This window comes from Bicyclus anynana, chromosome 20 (assembly GCF_947172395.1).
Source record: "Bicyclus anynana chromosome 20, ilBicAnyn1.1, whole genome shotgun sequence".
Lineage (NCBI taxonomy): Eukaryota > Metazoa > Arthropoda > Insecta > Lepidoptera > Nymphalidae > Bicyclus > Bicyclus anynana.
This window is the reverse complement of record NC_069102.1, coordinates 1,433,888-1,450,610: the sequence shown is the minus strand read 5'-3', so window position 1 is coordinate 1,450,610 and position 16,723 is coordinate 1,433,888. Positions and strand designations below refer to the sequence as shown.

The window sequence follows — 16,723 nt, the reverse complement described above, 5'->3', positions numbered from 1 at the left end:
GTTTTTAGTTTTTTTATATTTATCGTATTTTTCATTTGAAGCTAACAAATAAAATACCAAATATTTTGTTTATTAGCTTTAATAATTTTAATCTAGTATTATTAAAACTGCAATGAGACTCTTATAACAAACTAGCTGACGCCGCGCGGTTTCACCCGCGTGGTTCCCGTTCCCGTAAGAATACGGGGATAATGTATAGCATATAGCCTTTCTCGATAAATGGGCTATCTAACATTAAAATATTTTTTCAAATCGGACCAGTAGTTCCAGAGATTAGCGCGTTGAATCAAACAAACTCTTCAGCTTTATAATATTAGTATAGATGAATAATAAATGTTCATTTTTTATAACTTCAGTGAATCAGCACCAGGATGAAACTGATACTGGTATATGTAGTAGTGGCGGCGCTAGCACTACTGGTGCAGGGAGCACCAAAGATCAACAAAAATCCGAAACCAAAACCCAAGAGTAAGAAAAGCAGGGTTGCTGCCGCTTTCGATGAAACTGATATCTCTGAGCAGCTTGGCATAACTCCACCTAATGACTTGCTTACTGTAAGTATTTTTTAAACTGGCGCTAATTATCGACCGCCGAATTCAACTCGGCTGAGCAGTAGTCGGGAAACACCGCGACATCTTTTCGTCCGAAATTCCTCAGTGCCTGAAGACAAAAGTCATCGAACGGTGCGTGCTGCCAGTGATGACATATGGTTCTGAGATTTGGTCGCTAACTATGGGCCTCATAAGAAGGCTCAGAGTCACACAGCGGGCGATGCAACGAGCTATGCTCGGAGTATCTGTGCGTGATCGAATCAGAAATGAGATGAAACCAATACAGTAGTTTGTAGTACTTAGTTAAAATGTGTAATATCAAATACTTTATTTTTTAATTTATAATTTTTAGGTTACATTTGGCAAAATAGGGCAAAATTTAGGTAACGACATTTACGCCGGCAAAACCATCGTCATTCCTACTGTGGAGTATCCAGTGAAGCATAAAGTGTATTACACTTGGGTTCTGATCGGTAAGCCATTTTAACGATAAGTTTACAAAATTTCAGTTTTTATATAATTAAAGAAGTATTAAATCTCGTGTGAAGATGAAAGCCAGTTCAATTTCCTACAAGCATCTTTGTCATTAATGTACTCATATAAACAACCAATACGTTTGTTTTTTTTATGGGTTTCACCAGCTCCACCACACTGTTTGTAAATACTCATTCTGGACATTCTTTATTCAGAGTAACCTAAACCTACTTCTGGCGTAATAATTAATGTGCAGTTGCAGATTGCTTAAACCGGAGGCTCCCATTTTTTTTTGGATAGATGCTTGCACAACTATTAAAAAATAATAATAACTAAAAATATAAAAGCCCAAGATGCTTAATTTTTTTATTTATTTTTTAATATTCAATTTACCTAAGAGTTTACAAATTTTCGATTTTAGGATATTTTACCGATTTAAAGAAAGGAGAAGATTTCTCAATTCGAACGTATATGTATTTTTTTTACAAAAATAAAGCCCTACTATTGGCGTTGGAGGCGTACACGGCACTGGAGACCCCGGAGAGGTCTCCATCCAGTGCCGTATGCGAATCAGTGGGCACCTGCTGAGGGTATGCATATATTGAGGGTTAACGCAAACGCGAATTTCTAAGGAATTGAAACAGCGCCATCTAGTGGCACTACTGCACAATTGTTTCAATCACACTATCACATTTCACACTAATATTATAAAGGCGAAAGTTTGTGTGTAAGTGTGTTTGTGTGTATGTTTGTTCCTATTTTACGCTGAGGCCAGTGAAGCGATTTGGCTGAAATTTGGAATGGAAATAGATTTTACTCTGGATTAACACATTGGCTTTTTATCTTTTTCTTTTCATCCTGGAAAAAAAGCATGGTTCCCGCGGGATGTGTGAAAAACTGAAATTCACGCGGACGAAGTCGCGGGCTTCTGCTAGTTCAGTATAAATTCGCGTTTACGTTAACGCTATAGTAACAGTATGAAAACATTGAAACTCCCACTAGACACACTGTACACGTGTTTAGCTTCCCTTATCTTTACCTTTTCGTTTCCAGACCCCAAATTCTTCTCGTCCGAAAATGAGGAAAGTGAGCGGACTTACGCCTTCGCTGTTTACATGAACATACTCAAGCTAAACTTGGACAAAGCGTACGCAGCGGCCAAGTACTTGCCTCCTCGGCCTAGACCCGGCACTGGACGCCACACCTACGTCGCTTTGTTGTTAGAGCAGGAAGACGAAATAGATACCTCCTGCGCCGATGCACCTAAGTAAGTTTTGTCATCATCATCGACTTTTTATTTTTTTTATACTCAGTGGCAAGTTATAGTCAGGGATCCGTAGAACATTTTTTACAACTGATTACTATCAAGTTATTTTTCGTGAGTAGCTTCATCTCGATGAGATGAAAACGATTTTACAAAAATTCTTGATTCTGGTAGCTAACTGAGTTACCAGGAAATAAAAAATTTTGAGCGTCTAAACGAGATAATGAACCACGCAATTTGTAGGTTATTATGGCTTTTAAATTGTATAACTATTAATTTAATTTAATATTTAATGGAATTAAAGACAAAATTGTACATGTGTGCGCTCAGTTTTGTAGACTATTATTCGGATTACTTTTTGCGGTGATTTTGTAGGGACGTAACCAATCTATAGTATAAAATTATCATTTATTTCAACTATGTAAAATGTTCGGCTGATATGATGATGATGATGATGTAAAATGTAGGCGAACATTATATAGAGATAAAGTTTGTAGTACTGTAGGGAACTACGCGCTACAGTTAGAGTACGGCGTCGGCTAGTACTAAATGAACGCGAGGCGTGAACTTTTGGATTTTCCAAACAATTTTTTCAATGTGATCCGTAACAGTCCATTTTAACTATGAAAGATGTACTTACTATAATTCGAAAAAGGTGTACTTAGATGGCTTGTAGAGAAGATGAATGTAAGGAGATTATCAAAAGGGATTATATAAGACGAGGGTTAATCAATGAATGGAAATATTAGAAGGTGAAGGCTGAACATTCTTAGGCTAAATCCAGCTCATTTTAATTAAAGGCCGTACCCAAAACTGAAGAATTTGTATGGCCTTTCATAAAAATTGTTCAATTTTAATACATCAACGTCATGTTTTCCATCTTAATATTTACATAAAAATAATTTCTTTACAGTTTCGAATATCACCGTCTCGGCTTCGACTTACCCGCGCTGATTGCCAACTACAGCCTTAGTGAGCCCGTGGCCGGAAATTTCCACACAGCCGAGTTCCCTGATAACTTAGAAGATGCTTGTGAAACTGTGTGTGACAAAGATGAAGAGGAAGAAGAGGGATGTGAAGAAGAAGAAGAGGAAGAAGAAGAGGAGGAAACGGGATGTGAAGAAGAAGACGAAGAAGAGGAAGAAGAGGAGGAAAAGGGATGTGAAGAGGAAGAGAATACAGAAGAAGAGGAGGAAGAAGAGGAGGAAGAAGAAGAAGTAGAAGGATGTGAAGAATAAGGAGAAGAAGAGAACGAGGAATAGAAGCAGAAGTAGAATGCAAAAGTAAATGCAAAGAAAAATTAACAAAACAACTTCGAATTATTTATTACAATATGTTTTCCCGATACGATAGTCCATACCTGTAAGCGTGTCCACACATAGCTAATAATATTGACAAAATCAAATAGAGATAACACTCTTCTATTCCCGGAGAATGTACGATTTTGGCAACCATACCCAATTTATTGTCAATAATGTTGTTAATAACATTGACTGTGTGTAGGCAACCTTATAGTAGACGCCCGATCTGTCACAGCATTACAGCTGGTGCTGATGGAATGCAGAATTACAATTACAATCACTTTCAATTATTGAAAAAAAGTCTTGGGAACCAGAATAACAATTTATATGTTAGATATTATTTCAATAATAATAGGTTTCATTCATTAAGTTGGAACAAAGAAAATTATTTACTTACTAGGTGCCTTAGTAATTTACGTATGCTATGAAAGTATCTATTTAGTATTAATTTTAAACTAAGAATTAACAGTATATTAAATTTAAATTTATAATAAATAAAATAATTATAATATACACACTTGATTATGAATAACACTCACGATAGTTTAAATTCTAAAATATACACACTTACTTACTTACTTACTTTACTTACTTGTTTATTTTTATTTAATACACCTGCAAATCAAAGCCTTTTCTAGTGCCTATTGATAGGTGCTACGAGTAGGTATCCGGTATTCATTATAGCCTTATGGCTTATGTTTACGTTTTCAATTCTGTTGGGAACATTATTTTAATTAATGTACAATTTTTATTAATTAGGTAAGCATATAGGGGAAAAAATTAATCATTTAATATTCACCGGTCGCAATTTCACTAGGCAAACTAATTGCAATGTGTTTATGTGAATATTTTGTATAATTTATTTCTTACCCAAATAAATAATAAATGAGGGAATATATTCCTTGTGCCGGATCTCATACTCTAATAATAATTTATAGTTAATAAAAATCATGTAATACCTACGAGAACAAAGATTTCCAAACAACTCCCCATTTTCTCCTTTTGTACTGTAAAAAAATTAAACATTTCTAAACCTCTACTTACTTGTTTTTTTTTGTTCTTTTAGGTTTTAGTAATGCCTTCAACACGGTCGACTTGGACATCCTTCTTGCTATATTAAAATCCCTCAATATGTCTCAAGTTCCATTAAATTCGTTCTATGGATACTTGAATGGACGCCAGCAGTGTGTACTTAATAACAATAAGCTCTCCTCATATTCATCGCTTATAGCTGGGGTCCCTCAAGGTGGTATTATCTCCCCTCTTCTTTTTTCTATTTTTAATAACAATCTCTTCGTACCTTTCTTCTTCCTTTTGTCTCTATGCGGATGACCTACACCTATACGTTGCTGCTCCAGCAGAAAGTATATATGATGTCATTTCTAACTTGAAAATAGAATTACAACGGATTTATACATGGAGACGTCTTATGGATTATGTGTCTCAGAATGAGAGGGGTTAGGCAAATAGTCCACCACACTGGCTCAATGCGGATTGGCAGACTTCACACACACAGAGAATTAAGAAAATTCTCTGGTATGCAGGTTTCCTCACGATGTTTTTTCGTCACCGTTTGAGACTCGTGATATTAAATTTCTTAAAATGCACACAACTGAAAAGTTGGAAGTGCATGCCCGGATCGGATTCGAACCCACGTCCTCCGTTATCGGAGGCAGAGGTCATATCCACTGAGCTATCACGGTTACTCTTGATATACTCCTCCCAAACTCTAAAGTTGCCTACCATATTTAATTAGTCACAAACTTTCAGCTTTTATAAAATTACGAAAGTCATACTAACACAGTCTCTAAATCTACTATTAAGGCTCTGTATATGAGTACACTAATACTATGAAGAGGAAAAATAAACTCAAAACTAGTGGATTTAAAATTTTTTTCATCAATAGAAAACTATATTATCAGGGATTAACATAGTTAATAATATGAAGGAAGGACAACAGGTAGTTTGCAGAAATTAACACTTGATGCCTGTTAGCGACGCAAATTATTATTATATTTATAAAGAAAATCCCGACTTTATTGTATGTATTTAATAAAATAAACGGGTCGGGCAAACAACGTATAACGTTCAAGGGCAACTGTCAGTTTTGACAGATATTTGAATACACCCAGTTCGTTACGAATTATCCAACTGTCTACATCCCTTGCCACGATATACGTCCCGAAGAGCTCATTTTCTCCGAATATTTCTGTGTTTTGTTTCGTCCGTTACAATGCCCAAAATATAACAAAAGAAAAAAAGGGAGACCATTATGTAGATGGCGAGATGACTTCGTATAATATATGAGCCCTATATGGCAAATATGGTCCAGTTTGTGACGGCCTCCGTGGTGCAATGGTATGTGCGGTGGATTTACAAGACGGAGGTACTGGGTTCAAACCCCGGCTGGGCCGATTGACGTTTTCATAATTGGTCCAGGTCTGGCTGCTGGAAGGCTTCAGCCGTGGCTAGTTACCACCCTACCGACAAAGATGTACCGCTAAGCGATTTAGCGTTCGGGTACGATGTCGTGTAGAAACCGAAAGGGGTGTGGATTTTCATCCTCCTCCTAACAAGTTAGCCCGCTTCCATCTTAGACTGCATCATCACTTACCATCAGGTGAGATTGTAGTCAAGGGCTAACTTGTAAAGAATAAAAAAAAAAAAAAAAAAACATTTTTTATCCTGGGAAAATACATGGTACCCGTGGGATTTGTAAAAAACTGCATTCCACGCGGACGAAGTTCGGGCGTCCGCTAGTATATTATATTGTTAATATAATGTCCTCGAAGTTAAGCTGTTAAATTATTTATAGTTCAAGACAGTTAATTAAATTAACCATTCCATTATATCGATCATAATTAAAAACAAAATAGATTATTAAAATATATTTTGGTATAAAAGCAGGTGATATCAAGTGAATTTTCAATTTTGGGAGCTGTGCTTCAGGTAAGGTGTTTCTTGGTTCTATGTAATATATTTTATGTTTTATATAAGCAGTATTCATATTTTAATTGTTTTATTGTATTGTATTTTGGCTGGTGGTGGGAGGCTTCGGCCGTGGTTAGTTACCACCCAACCGCCAAGCGATTTAGCGTTCGGGTACGATGTCGTGTAGAAACCGAAAAGGGGTGTGAATTTTCATCCTCCTCCTAACATTTAGTTAGTCCGCTTCCATCTTAGACTGCATCATCACTTACCATCAGGTGAGATCGTAGTCAAGGGCTAACTTGTAAAGAATAAATAAAATCACCATCATCGTCACATCAGGTGATGGAAGTGATGGAAGAAGGGACTTCTAAACACCACGATAATGAGCCTTCATCCGAGCATCCAGCGACTCCCTTGTTATCGTCAGTCCACCTGGGGGGTCCCCAGGGGGGGTTTTTAGAATCTTGTATCTATGGGATTATTACTTTTTATTTTAAAGGAATTATTTTTGAATAAATCCATCATACTTCACAATGAAACTGGTGCTCGCTTGTCTGGCGGTGCTGTTCCTAGCTTCGGTCTTAGCTAGGCCGGGTAAGAGCAAGAAGCAGAGCGCTGGAGACGCCTTCGAGGACGCTGGTATCACAGAGCTTCTGAATATCCAGGCACCAACAAATTGGCTTAAAGTAAGCGTTCTTTTTATAGACAGACATTACTTTATTAATTTATTTTATAATAAAATACAACTAAAACTCACGCGATACAACGTCGGAGTATACCCGAGTAGTTTCGAACCAGGGCCCTTAGTCATGAGCTGGTTTCTAGTACCTCGTAAAATACGAGTAGCAATAGAAATTAGTCGTCACCCGAATTTTAATCGTGATCATGGATGGTTGATGCCGACAGCGTGGAAACTGCTATTTCAATTATTGTCACAAATAACAAACTTGGAATATACATACTGTTAGTTCAGTTTGCTTACAAGAAGACGGGTCCAATGAAGATGACATTCATGAACCGTCGGAGAGTGTAACGGAATCTTCACTCTGCACCCCTCGCATGGCGCGATGCGAGCGGCTGCGAGCGGCTGCGCGTGCCGCCACGTTGCAGTTTGGATCGTGCCGCGTTGCAAGAACCAGCTCATGACTAAGGGCCCCATATGGGTTCTGTGGTTACGTTATATAACGTGAGTGTTTTATAATAAATTAATATGAATAACACTGACGATAGTTTAAATTCTAAAATAGTCTAAGATAATTTCTCAGTTCGCGTGAAATTCTGTTTTTCTGAAAACCATGGATTTTCTCAGAATAAAAAGTACTCTATATACTCATCCAAAGTGTAATCTATCTCCAATCCACCTTTTAGCCGAATCGGTTGTATAGTTGCGACGAGAAGGAGAAAAAAGTATACACACAAACTTTCGCTTTTATATTATTAGATGTGTAATTTTACTTTGCATAGAACTGTGTCCCGCTTATTGCTGATTCAGCTTAGCAAATTGTTTAGCAATGGCTACTAAAAACTAATACACTATCTTATTTGAAGGTAAAATATGGTCCCATAGAGGTAAAGCGAGGAAATGACATTTACCCTGGAGACACTATAGAACAACCCACGATTACATTTGATCAAGCAGATCCCGACACCTATTATGCTTGGTTCTTGTTAGGTAAGTGTTAATGACTATACTACACTATGACAATTTTTGTTTTTGACCACAATCCCACCTGTTGATATGTGATGATGCAATCTAAGATGAAAGCGGGCTAACTGGTTAGGTTAAGGATGAAAGGACCGACAACTTAACGTGCTTTCAAGGGCACAGGGGTGCAGTACCTACCACCAGCTTTCCAATGAGAAACTTTAACCGACAAGGAATAGAAACTCAGTATATCATAGAATTCGAATTCACGGCTAACTCTGGAAATGGAATCAAGCAGTCAAGTTGTATAGTTCGAAGAGATGGACGTTTGGGTCCCAAGGTGCTGGAATAGAGACCCCGCACTAGAAAGCGCAGTGTTGGTCTACCCCACCACCAACTCGCTTGATGTGGTCACCAGGTGGACTGACCACATCAAGCGAGTCGCAGGGATTCGCTGGATGCAGGCGGCTCAGGATCGTGAAGTTTGGAAGTCACAAAGCTCATGTCCTGCAGTGAACGTTCATCGGCAGATATGATGATGATGACTCAAGTTGTAATAATGATTGATTGGTTCATAGATCCCAACTACAACAACTATTCAGCTAAGGACAAAAAGCCTTATAAGGCCTTGCTTTACGCATTATACGTGAATATAAAAAACATAAACATAAAGGCGGCGGATGTACTGGCGAAGTACTTGGGCCCCAGCCCTCGCACGGGGACTGGGGAACATTACTACGTGCATCTGCTCTGGGAACAACAAGAAAAAATAGATGTCAGCTCATGTGACATGCCAGAGTAAGATTTGCTTATTTATTACATGCGGATGCTTATTTGTTCGCAAGAAAATCTATAAAAAAATTTCATTATATTTAGACTAAACGGACGCCTAAGACTTTTTCAATACGTCCCTGTTGCTAAATCCTGATGATGCAATCTAAGATGGAAATGCCAAAAAAATTTACCGAATCATTTCATCTAGTTGCCTCGACTGGTGACAGAAGGGCTGGCTCATTTTTTGCGCAAAGGATCAGCGCGGAAATGCAGCCAGTATTCTTGCCACCATTGGGCATGATTTGTATAGTTATTAGGATAAGTTAGCTTAAGTTCCTTATTGTATTCTTTCTCAATAAAAAAAAAGAAAAAGATGGAAGCAGGTTAACTTGTTAGGAGGAGGGTGAAAATCCACACCCATTTTTGCTTCTATACGACATCGTAACGAAACGCTAGATCGTTTAGTGGTACGTCTTTGCCGGCAATATGGTAACTAGCTACACTCAAAGCATCCCACCAGCCAGACCTGGACTAATTAAGAAAACCTCAATCAGCCCAGTTGGGGATCGAACCCAGGACTCCCGTTTTCTAAATCCACCGCGCAAACCACTGCGCCACGGAGACCGTCAGACGTGATATTATGGAGTCGGAAGTTTACCTCCTAATACACAATTGTACATAATTAAAGTTTGGACTCAATTTATTTCGCAACTACTTTGAAGTTATCAGGGCATTTGAAGTTATTCTAATTTGTTTATATATTCAGTTACTTTAGCTTGGCAAATTCGTTCGTAACGCTCGCACGACTTCATACCCGCGCAGTCCGCTTGCCCCGTCGCCCGCATATCATAGGAGTGTCATCAACGAACTTGCCAAGCTATAGCAGACGCACCGCGGTCTCACCCGCTTGGTTCCCGTAGGAATACGGGGATGAAATATAACCTAGTGCTATAGGCTATATTTTATCCCTTTAGGTTAGGCTTTACCGTGTGGATATGGCCTCTGCCTCCGATTCCGGAAGGTGTGGGCTCGAATCCAGCCCGGGGCATGCACCTCTAGCTATTTAGTGTGTGCATTTTAAGAATTTAAATATCACGTGTCTCAAACGGTGAAGGTAAAACATCGTGAGGAAACCTGCATACCAGAGATTTTTCTTAATTCTCTGCGAAGTCTGCCAATCCGCATTGGGCAGCGTGGTGGACTATTGACTATCATTCTGAGAGGAGATTCGTGCTTTGAGGCGAATATGGGTTGATAATGAATTTATTTACAGCTACGAAACAGATCAGCGGTATCCCTTCAACCTGACTGAGTTCATATCACAATACAACTTGAGCGATGAGCCTGCAGCTGGTAATTTCCACACAGCAAGCTTTCCCGACGACTTGCAAGAGGTCTGTGAAGAGGGAGGTTATTGTTAATGAAGACGGTTTAAATTGTATAGACGATTTTGCATCGAAAACTTTACTGTAAAAAGTAAAACAAAAATATAGTGTGTAATAAAAAGTTGGTTGTTTTATTTGTATTTATAACTAGACTACATTCACACCTGCAGGGTTATTATGTAACTCGGTGTACCATTCAATCGTATTTTCGTAATTGTGATCATCTAACATATTTATTTCAACGAAATTATCTTGACTACGTCAATTTACAAATAGCAGTGATTTTTTTTGTTTTACGATCATCTAACATGATTATTTTAAGGAAAATACGTAAATATTGGTTTTTTGTTGAAATAATCTTACTAATTGCTACTGCCACTTCAATATTAGGTACTATCACTTTACGTAAAATGAAGATACATAAGTCATTTCGTTGAAAATGTTAGATTTTTACAAAAACGAAAATATGATGAAAATCGATGTAGTGATTCACTATTTGAATGGTACACCGAGATACATAATAACCCTGCTGATGAATGAACCAATACAATACCACCACAATAGTTCTCTACGTTGAAGTTTATCAAATTCGCTTTTAGCAAACTTTGAGCAATATAATTAAAATTAAAATTTTAAAAAATATATTATATAATATATATTTTAGGTTATGAGTTAATATTTTGTCCCAGGGCTTTTATTTTACATTAGCAACAGTATCGATTATTTAATACCCTCCAATGAAAAATTTTCAAAATATCTTCAATGTACAGAATTTGTATTGTAAGTATAGATTCTAGATGGCGCTAGTACTACTTTATGCCACGGTAACGTTTGTTGTTACAAATGAAGCTCAGAATTTCTGAATACAAAAGAATATTATTTACGCTAAAGTAGAATATATTAATTAAAACTAAGAATTACACAGTTTATTAAATTTAAATTTATAATAAATAAAATAATTATAACAAATACACACCATCTAATTGTTCACCCAGAGGCAAGGTACCCAATACACTAGCGCTATTACCCCTCTGGATAGCAAGGCTTAACCATTAGCAACTATTAATGTTTAATTAAATAGTATATTTATAATGATGTTTAAATGATTATATTAGTATTATTGTCTGAAATAGGATAAATAAATTTATATTATACTATTTCAGAAGAATTAAAATTCAATTTTAACCTTTTCACTAACACTTGAACTTTATGTTATTGTATTAAAGTTCAAATTGATTTTTAAGTAATTATTTTAACGATTTTTTTTGTTAGAAATATTTTAGAAATAATTAGCAAAATCGGTTAAACTGTCCTCGAGATTTGCGCTTATCCTCACCATTCAGCGATTCGTTTGTGTAGAAGATTATAAAGAGGTAAAGTTTGTGTGGTTGTAGGGGGTAATCTCTGGATCTACTAAACCGATTTTTAAAATTTTTTCACCAATAGAAAGCCACGTTATTTGAAAGTGTTATAGGCTATATTATGACCTCGTATTTCTACGGGAACGGGAACTACGCAGGTGAAACCGCGGTGCCGTCTTATAGCGGCATTATTGCGCCTTTTAGAAATTTTGTATTATCTCCGAAACTATATAACTAATTAACATACTGTAAAGGGCAAATTTTATCTCTATAATATCCTTATCAAAATATACTACTTAATCATCAAGATTAAGTAGTATATTTTGATATAAAAATATTTAAAATAACGTCATATAATATATCGTGCATTGTCATCCAATCTTAACGTGTATACAACATTTCAGCTCAATCGGTTGAAGATAACATCCTACATACATTGCAAGTTAAATAAAAGCTTTTAATATATTTCGAAGTAGGTCCCCTATAGATTTGGGGAAGCAATTCCAATCCTAAAGGTGGAAAAAGAGGGTACGATTGATTGACTACCCATTAATTGTACCATTGACACCGGCATCAAAGTAATCAGTAGATAGAAAATATTATAATGTTTTCTTCTGCTTATTAGTTTTCTGCATAAGTTTGTGTTTTTGGAGTCGGTAGTGTTTTGTTTTTAATTATTTATTATATAAATAGCATGAATATTGTTTTAATTATATAAATCATCCCGTCCCCACTCCAAAAGGTTTTAGATTTCAAATAATATCAAGAAACAAACTGAACAAAAAAAAATCATCAAAATCGGAGCTGTTTCTGAGCAGGTCGAGGGTAAATACTCTATTGATTAAGGTATTTATGCTACTTTTTATCACGCAACAACTCATGGTTTCCGCGGTATTTGTGAAAATTTAATTTTCACGCGGAAGAAGTCGCGAGCGTCCGCTAGTTATCAATATAATGTAGGACATTATATTACCATACTAATATTATAAACGCAAAAGTTTGTATGGATGTTTGTTACTCTTTAACGCCTCAACTACTGAACTGATTTGGCTAAAACAAACAAAGATAGATGATACCCTGGATAAACACAAAGGCAATTTTATCCCGGGAAAATCCATGGTACCATTGGGATTTGTCAAAAACTGCCACGCGGACGAAGTTCGGGCGTCCGCTAGTATATTATATTGTAAATATAATGTCCTCGAAGTTAAGCTGTTAAATTATTTATAGTTCAAGACAGTTAATTAAATTAACCATTCCATTATATCGAGCATAATTAAAAACTAAATAGATTATTAAAATATATTTTGGTATATAAGCAGGTGATATCAAGTGAATTTTAAATTTTGGGAGCTGTGCTTCAGGTAAGGTGTTTCTTGGTTCTAAAAACTATATCTTATGTTTAATGTAAGCAGCATTTATATTTTAATTGTTTTATTGTATTGTATTTTGGCTGGTGGTGGGAGGCTTCGGCCGTGGATAGTTACCACCCTACCGCCAAGCGATTTGGCGTTCGGGTACGATGTCGTGTAGAAACCGAAAAGGGGTGTGAATTTTCATTCTCCTCCTAACATGTTAGCCCACTTCCATCTTAGACTGCTTCATCACTTACCATCAGGTGAGATCGTAGTCAAGGGCTAACTTGTAAAGAATTGCACTGCAGGACTTAGGTCTTTTGTAGGGACTTCGAAACACCACGATACTGAGCCTTCATCCGAGCATCCAGCGACTCCCTTGTTATCGTCAGTCCACCTGGGGGGTCCCCAGGGGGGGGGGGTTTAGAATCTAGTATCTATGGGATTATTACTTTTTATTTTAAAGGATTATTTTTGGATAAATCCATCATACTTCACAATGAAACTGGTGCTCGCTTGTCTGGCGGTGCTGTTCTTAGCTTCGGTCTTAGCTAGGCCGGGTAAGAGCAAGAAGCAGAGCGCTGGAGACGCCTTCGAGGACGCTGGTATTACAGAGCTTCTGAATATCCAGGCACCAACAAATTGGCTTAAGGTAAGTGTCCTTCTTATATGCAGACATTACTTTATTAATTCATTTTATAATAAAAAACAACTAAAACTCACGCGATATAACGTCGAAGTATCCGACTAGTTTCGAATCCATCCGGGGCCCATAGTCATAAGCTGGTTTCTAGTACCTCGTAAAATACGAGTAGCAATAGAAATTAGTCGTCACCCGAATTTTAATCGTGATCATGGATGGTTGATGCCGACAGCATGGAAACTGCTATTTCAATTATTGTCACAAATAACAAACTTGGAAGAAAATATGTACTGTTAGTTCAGTTTGCTTACAAGAAGACGGGTCCAATGAAGATTACATTCATGAACCGTCGGAGAGTGTAACGGAATCTTCACTCTGCACCCCTCGCATGGCGCGATGCGAGCGGCTGCGAGCGGCTGCGCGTGCCGCCGCGTTGCAGTTTGGATCGTTTGGATCGTTGCAAGAACCAGCTCATGACTAAGGACCCCGTATGGGTTCTGTGGTTACGTTATATAACGTGTTTTATAATAAATTAATATGAATAACACTGACGATAGTTTAAATCCTAAAATAATCTAAGACAATTTCTCAGTTCGCGTGAAATTCGGTTTTTCTGAAAACCATAGATTTTCTCGGAATAAAAAGTACTCTATATATTCATCCAAAGTGTAATCTATCTCCATTCCACCTTTTAGCCGAATCGGTTGAATAGTTTAGACGAGAAGGAGAAAAAAGTATACACACAAACTTTCGCTTTTATATTATTAGATAGTGTAATTTTACTTTGCATAGAACTGTGTCCCGCTCATTGCTGATTCAGCTTAGCAAAGCTATAGCTACTAAAAACTAATACACTATTCTTTTTGAAGGTAAAATATGGTTCCATAGAGGTAAAGCGAGGAAATGACATTTACCCTGGAGACACTATAGAACAACCCACGATTACATTTGATCAAGCAGATCCCGACACCTATTATGCTTGGTTCTTGTTAGGTAAGTGTTAATGACTATACTACACTATGACAATTTTTGTTTTTGACCACAATCCCACCTGTTGATATGTGATGATGCAATCTAAGATGAAAGCGGGCTAACTTGGGGAAGGATGTAAAGACCGACAACTTAACGTGCTTTTAAGGGCCCAGGGGTGCAGTACCTACCACCAGCTTTCCAATTCTGGGCTGGAAACTTTAACCGACAAGGAATAAAAATTCAGTATCTCATAGAATTCGAATCCACGGACCTCATGATAGGCTAACTCTGGAAATGGAATCAAGCAGTCAAGTTGTATAGTTCGAAGAGATGGACGTTGGGGTCCCAAGGTGCTGGAACCCCGCACTACAAAGCGCAGTATTGGTCGACCCCACACCAGGTGGATCGTGATGTTTATAAGTCACAAGGCTCAAGTCCTGCAGTGAACGTCCATCGGCTGATATGATGATGAGTCATATTCTAATAATTATTGTTATTGGTTGATAGATCCCAACTACAACAACTATTCAGCTAAGGACAAAAAGCCTTATAAGGCCTCTCTTTTCGCATTGTACGTGAATATAAAAAACATGAACATAAACGCGGCGGATGCACTGGCGAAGTATTTGTGCCCCAACCCTCGCCCGGGGACTGGGGAACATTACTACGTGCATCTGCTCTGGGAACAACAAGAAAAAATAGATGTCAGCTCATGTGATATGCCAGAGTAAGATTTGCTTACTTATTACATGCGGATGCTTATTTGTTCGCAAGAAAATCTGTAAAAAATTTCATTACATTTAGACTAAGCGGACGCCTACGATGATGTCGCAAAATCCTTTCTTAGCGGACGTCTTTTTTACAAGTCTCGACAATCTCAACTGATGTTTAGTGATGATGCAATCTAAGATGGAAGCAGGCTGACTTGTAAATATCCACATGCCTTTCTGTGTCTACACGACATCGTAACGAAACGCTAGATGACTTGGTGGTACGTTTTTGCCGGTAGGATGGTAACTAGCTACAGTCAAAGCTTCCTACCTGACCTGGACTAATTAAGAAAACCTCAATCGGCCCAGTCGGGGATGGAACCCAGGACCTCCGTATTGTAAATCCACCGAGCAAAACACTGCGCCGCGGAGGCCGTCAAACGTGATATTATGGATATAGCTTTATAATATTAGTATTATAAAGCTGAAGAGTTTGTTTGCTTGAACCCGATAATCTAAGGAAGTACTGGTCCGATTTGATTTGATAGAAGAAAAGAATATTAGTATAGATCAATTTATTTATAGCCGTGTGGATATGACCTCTGCGTTCGATTCCAGAAGGGTGGGTTCGAATGTTTCCATTTTAAGTTTTTTTTTAAACTAATCCTAATTCCATGTGATACAAAAAAATAATATTATGTATATTAAATTAAATATCACGTGTCTCAAACGGTGAAGGAAAAACATGGAGAGGAAACCTGCATACCAGAGAATTTTCTCAATACTCTGCGTGTGAGAAGTCTGCCAATCCGTATTGGGCCAGCGTGGTGGACTATTATCCTAACCACTCTCATTCTGAGAGGAGACTCGTTCACGGTGAGCCGAATATGGGTTGATAATGAATTTATTTACAGCTACGAAACAGATCAGCGGTATCCCTTCAACCTGACTGAGTTCATATCACAATACAACTTGAGCGATGAACCTGCAGCCGGTAATTTCCACACAGCAAGCTTTCCCGACGACTTGCAAGAGGTCTGTGAAGAGGGAGGCTATTGTTAATGAAGACGGTTTAAATTGTATAGACGATTTTGCATCGAAAACCTTACTGTTATCCCAAAATATGAAAATAAAAAAATATAGTGTGTAATAAAATGTTGGTTGTTTTTTTTGTATTTATAACTTGATTATTCACGCCTGATGAATGAACCAATACAATACCACCAAAATGGTTTTCCTTACGTAGATGCTTTTATCAAACTTGCCATGAAAATCTTCGAGCAAGATAATTTCAAACTAAAATATTTATAGGTTAGGAATAAATATTTTGGTCCTGGGATTTTGTATGTTACATTCT

The 16,723-nt window shown here is 37.4% G+C and overlaps 3 protein-coding genes across 3 annotated transcripts; all 3 read left to right on the top strand.

Moving 5' to 3' along the window:
• The first annotated feature begins 371 nt into the window (after positions 1-371).
• LOC112047085 (protein rpi-1-like) lies at positions 372-3,527 on the top strand. The gene is made up of 4 exons (XM_024084005.2): positions 372-554; positions 904-1,024; positions 2,079-2,292; positions 3,203-3,527. The coding sequence occupies exons 1-4, from the start codon at positions 372-374 to the stop codon at positions 3,525-3,527; spliced, it is 843 nt and encodes a 280-aa protein (XP_023939773.2).
• A 3,504-nt stretch (positions 3,528-7,031) lies between these two features.
• On the top strand, positions 7,032-10,440 carry LOC112052675 (phosphatidylethanolamine-binding protein 1-like). The gene is made up of 4 exons (XM_052887748.1): positions 7,032-7,207; positions 8,070-8,193; positions 8,745-8,964; positions 10,214-10,440. The coding sequence occupies exons 1-4, from the start codon at positions 7,055-7,057 to the stop codon at positions 10,359-10,361; spliced, it is 645 nt and encodes a 214-aa protein (XP_052743708.1). The 5' UTR covers positions 7,032-7,054; the 3' UTR covers positions 10,362-10,440.
• Positions 10,441-13,540: 3,100 nt separating this feature from the next.
• On the top strand, positions 13,541-16,464 carry LOC112052688 (phosphatidylethanolamine-binding protein homolog F40A3.3-like). The gene is made up of 4 exons (XM_024091866.2): positions 13,541-13,693; positions 14,554-14,677; positions 15,164-15,383; positions 16,281-16,464. Exons 1-4 carry the CDS (start codon positions 13,541-13,543, stop codon positions 16,426-16,428), a joined length of 645 nt encoding a protein of 214 aa, XP_023947634.1. The 3' UTR covers positions 16,429-16,464.
• Positions 16,465-16,723: the final 259 nt, after the last annotated feature.

Bases quoted from the DNA above. Each gene is read 5' to 3' on its own strand.
- LOC112052675 (XM_052887748.1), top strand. From the start codon at position 7,055: ATGAAACTGGTGCTCGCTTGTCTGGCGGTGCTGTTCCTAGCTTCGGTC. The intron at 7,208-8,069 runs GTAAGCGTTCTT...TCTTATTTGAAG, and splicing joins CACCAACAAATTGGCTTAAA to GTAAAATATGGTCCCATAGA. The intron at 8,194-8,744 runs GTAAGTGTTAAT...ATTGGTTCATAG, and splicing joins TTATGCTTGGTTCTTGTTAG to ATCCCAACTACAACAACTAT.
- LOC112047085 (XM_024084005.2), top strand. From the start codon at position 372: ATGAAACTGATACTGGTATATGTAGTAGTGGCGGCGCTAGCACTACTG. The intron at 1,025-2,078 runs GTAAGCCATTTT...TTTCGTTTCCAG, and splicing joins TTACACTTGGGTTCTGATCG to ACCCCAAATTCTTCTCGTCC. The intron at 2,293-3,202 runs GTAAGTTTTGTC...ATTTCTTTACAG, and splicing joins TCCTGCGCCGATGCACCTAA to TTTCGAATATCACCGTCTCG.
- LOC112052688 (XM_024091866.2), top strand. From the start codon at position 13,541: ATGAAACTGGTGCTCGCTTGTCTGGCGGTGCTGTTCTTAGCTTCGGTC. The intron at 13,694-14,553 runs GTAAGTGTCCTT...TTCTTTTTGAAG, and splicing joins CACCAACAAATTGGCTTAAG to GTAAAATATGGTTCCATAGA. The intron at 15,384-16,280 runs GTAAGATTTGCT...ATTTATTTACAG, and splicing joins AGCTCATGTGATATGCCAGA to CTACGAAACAGATCAGCGGT.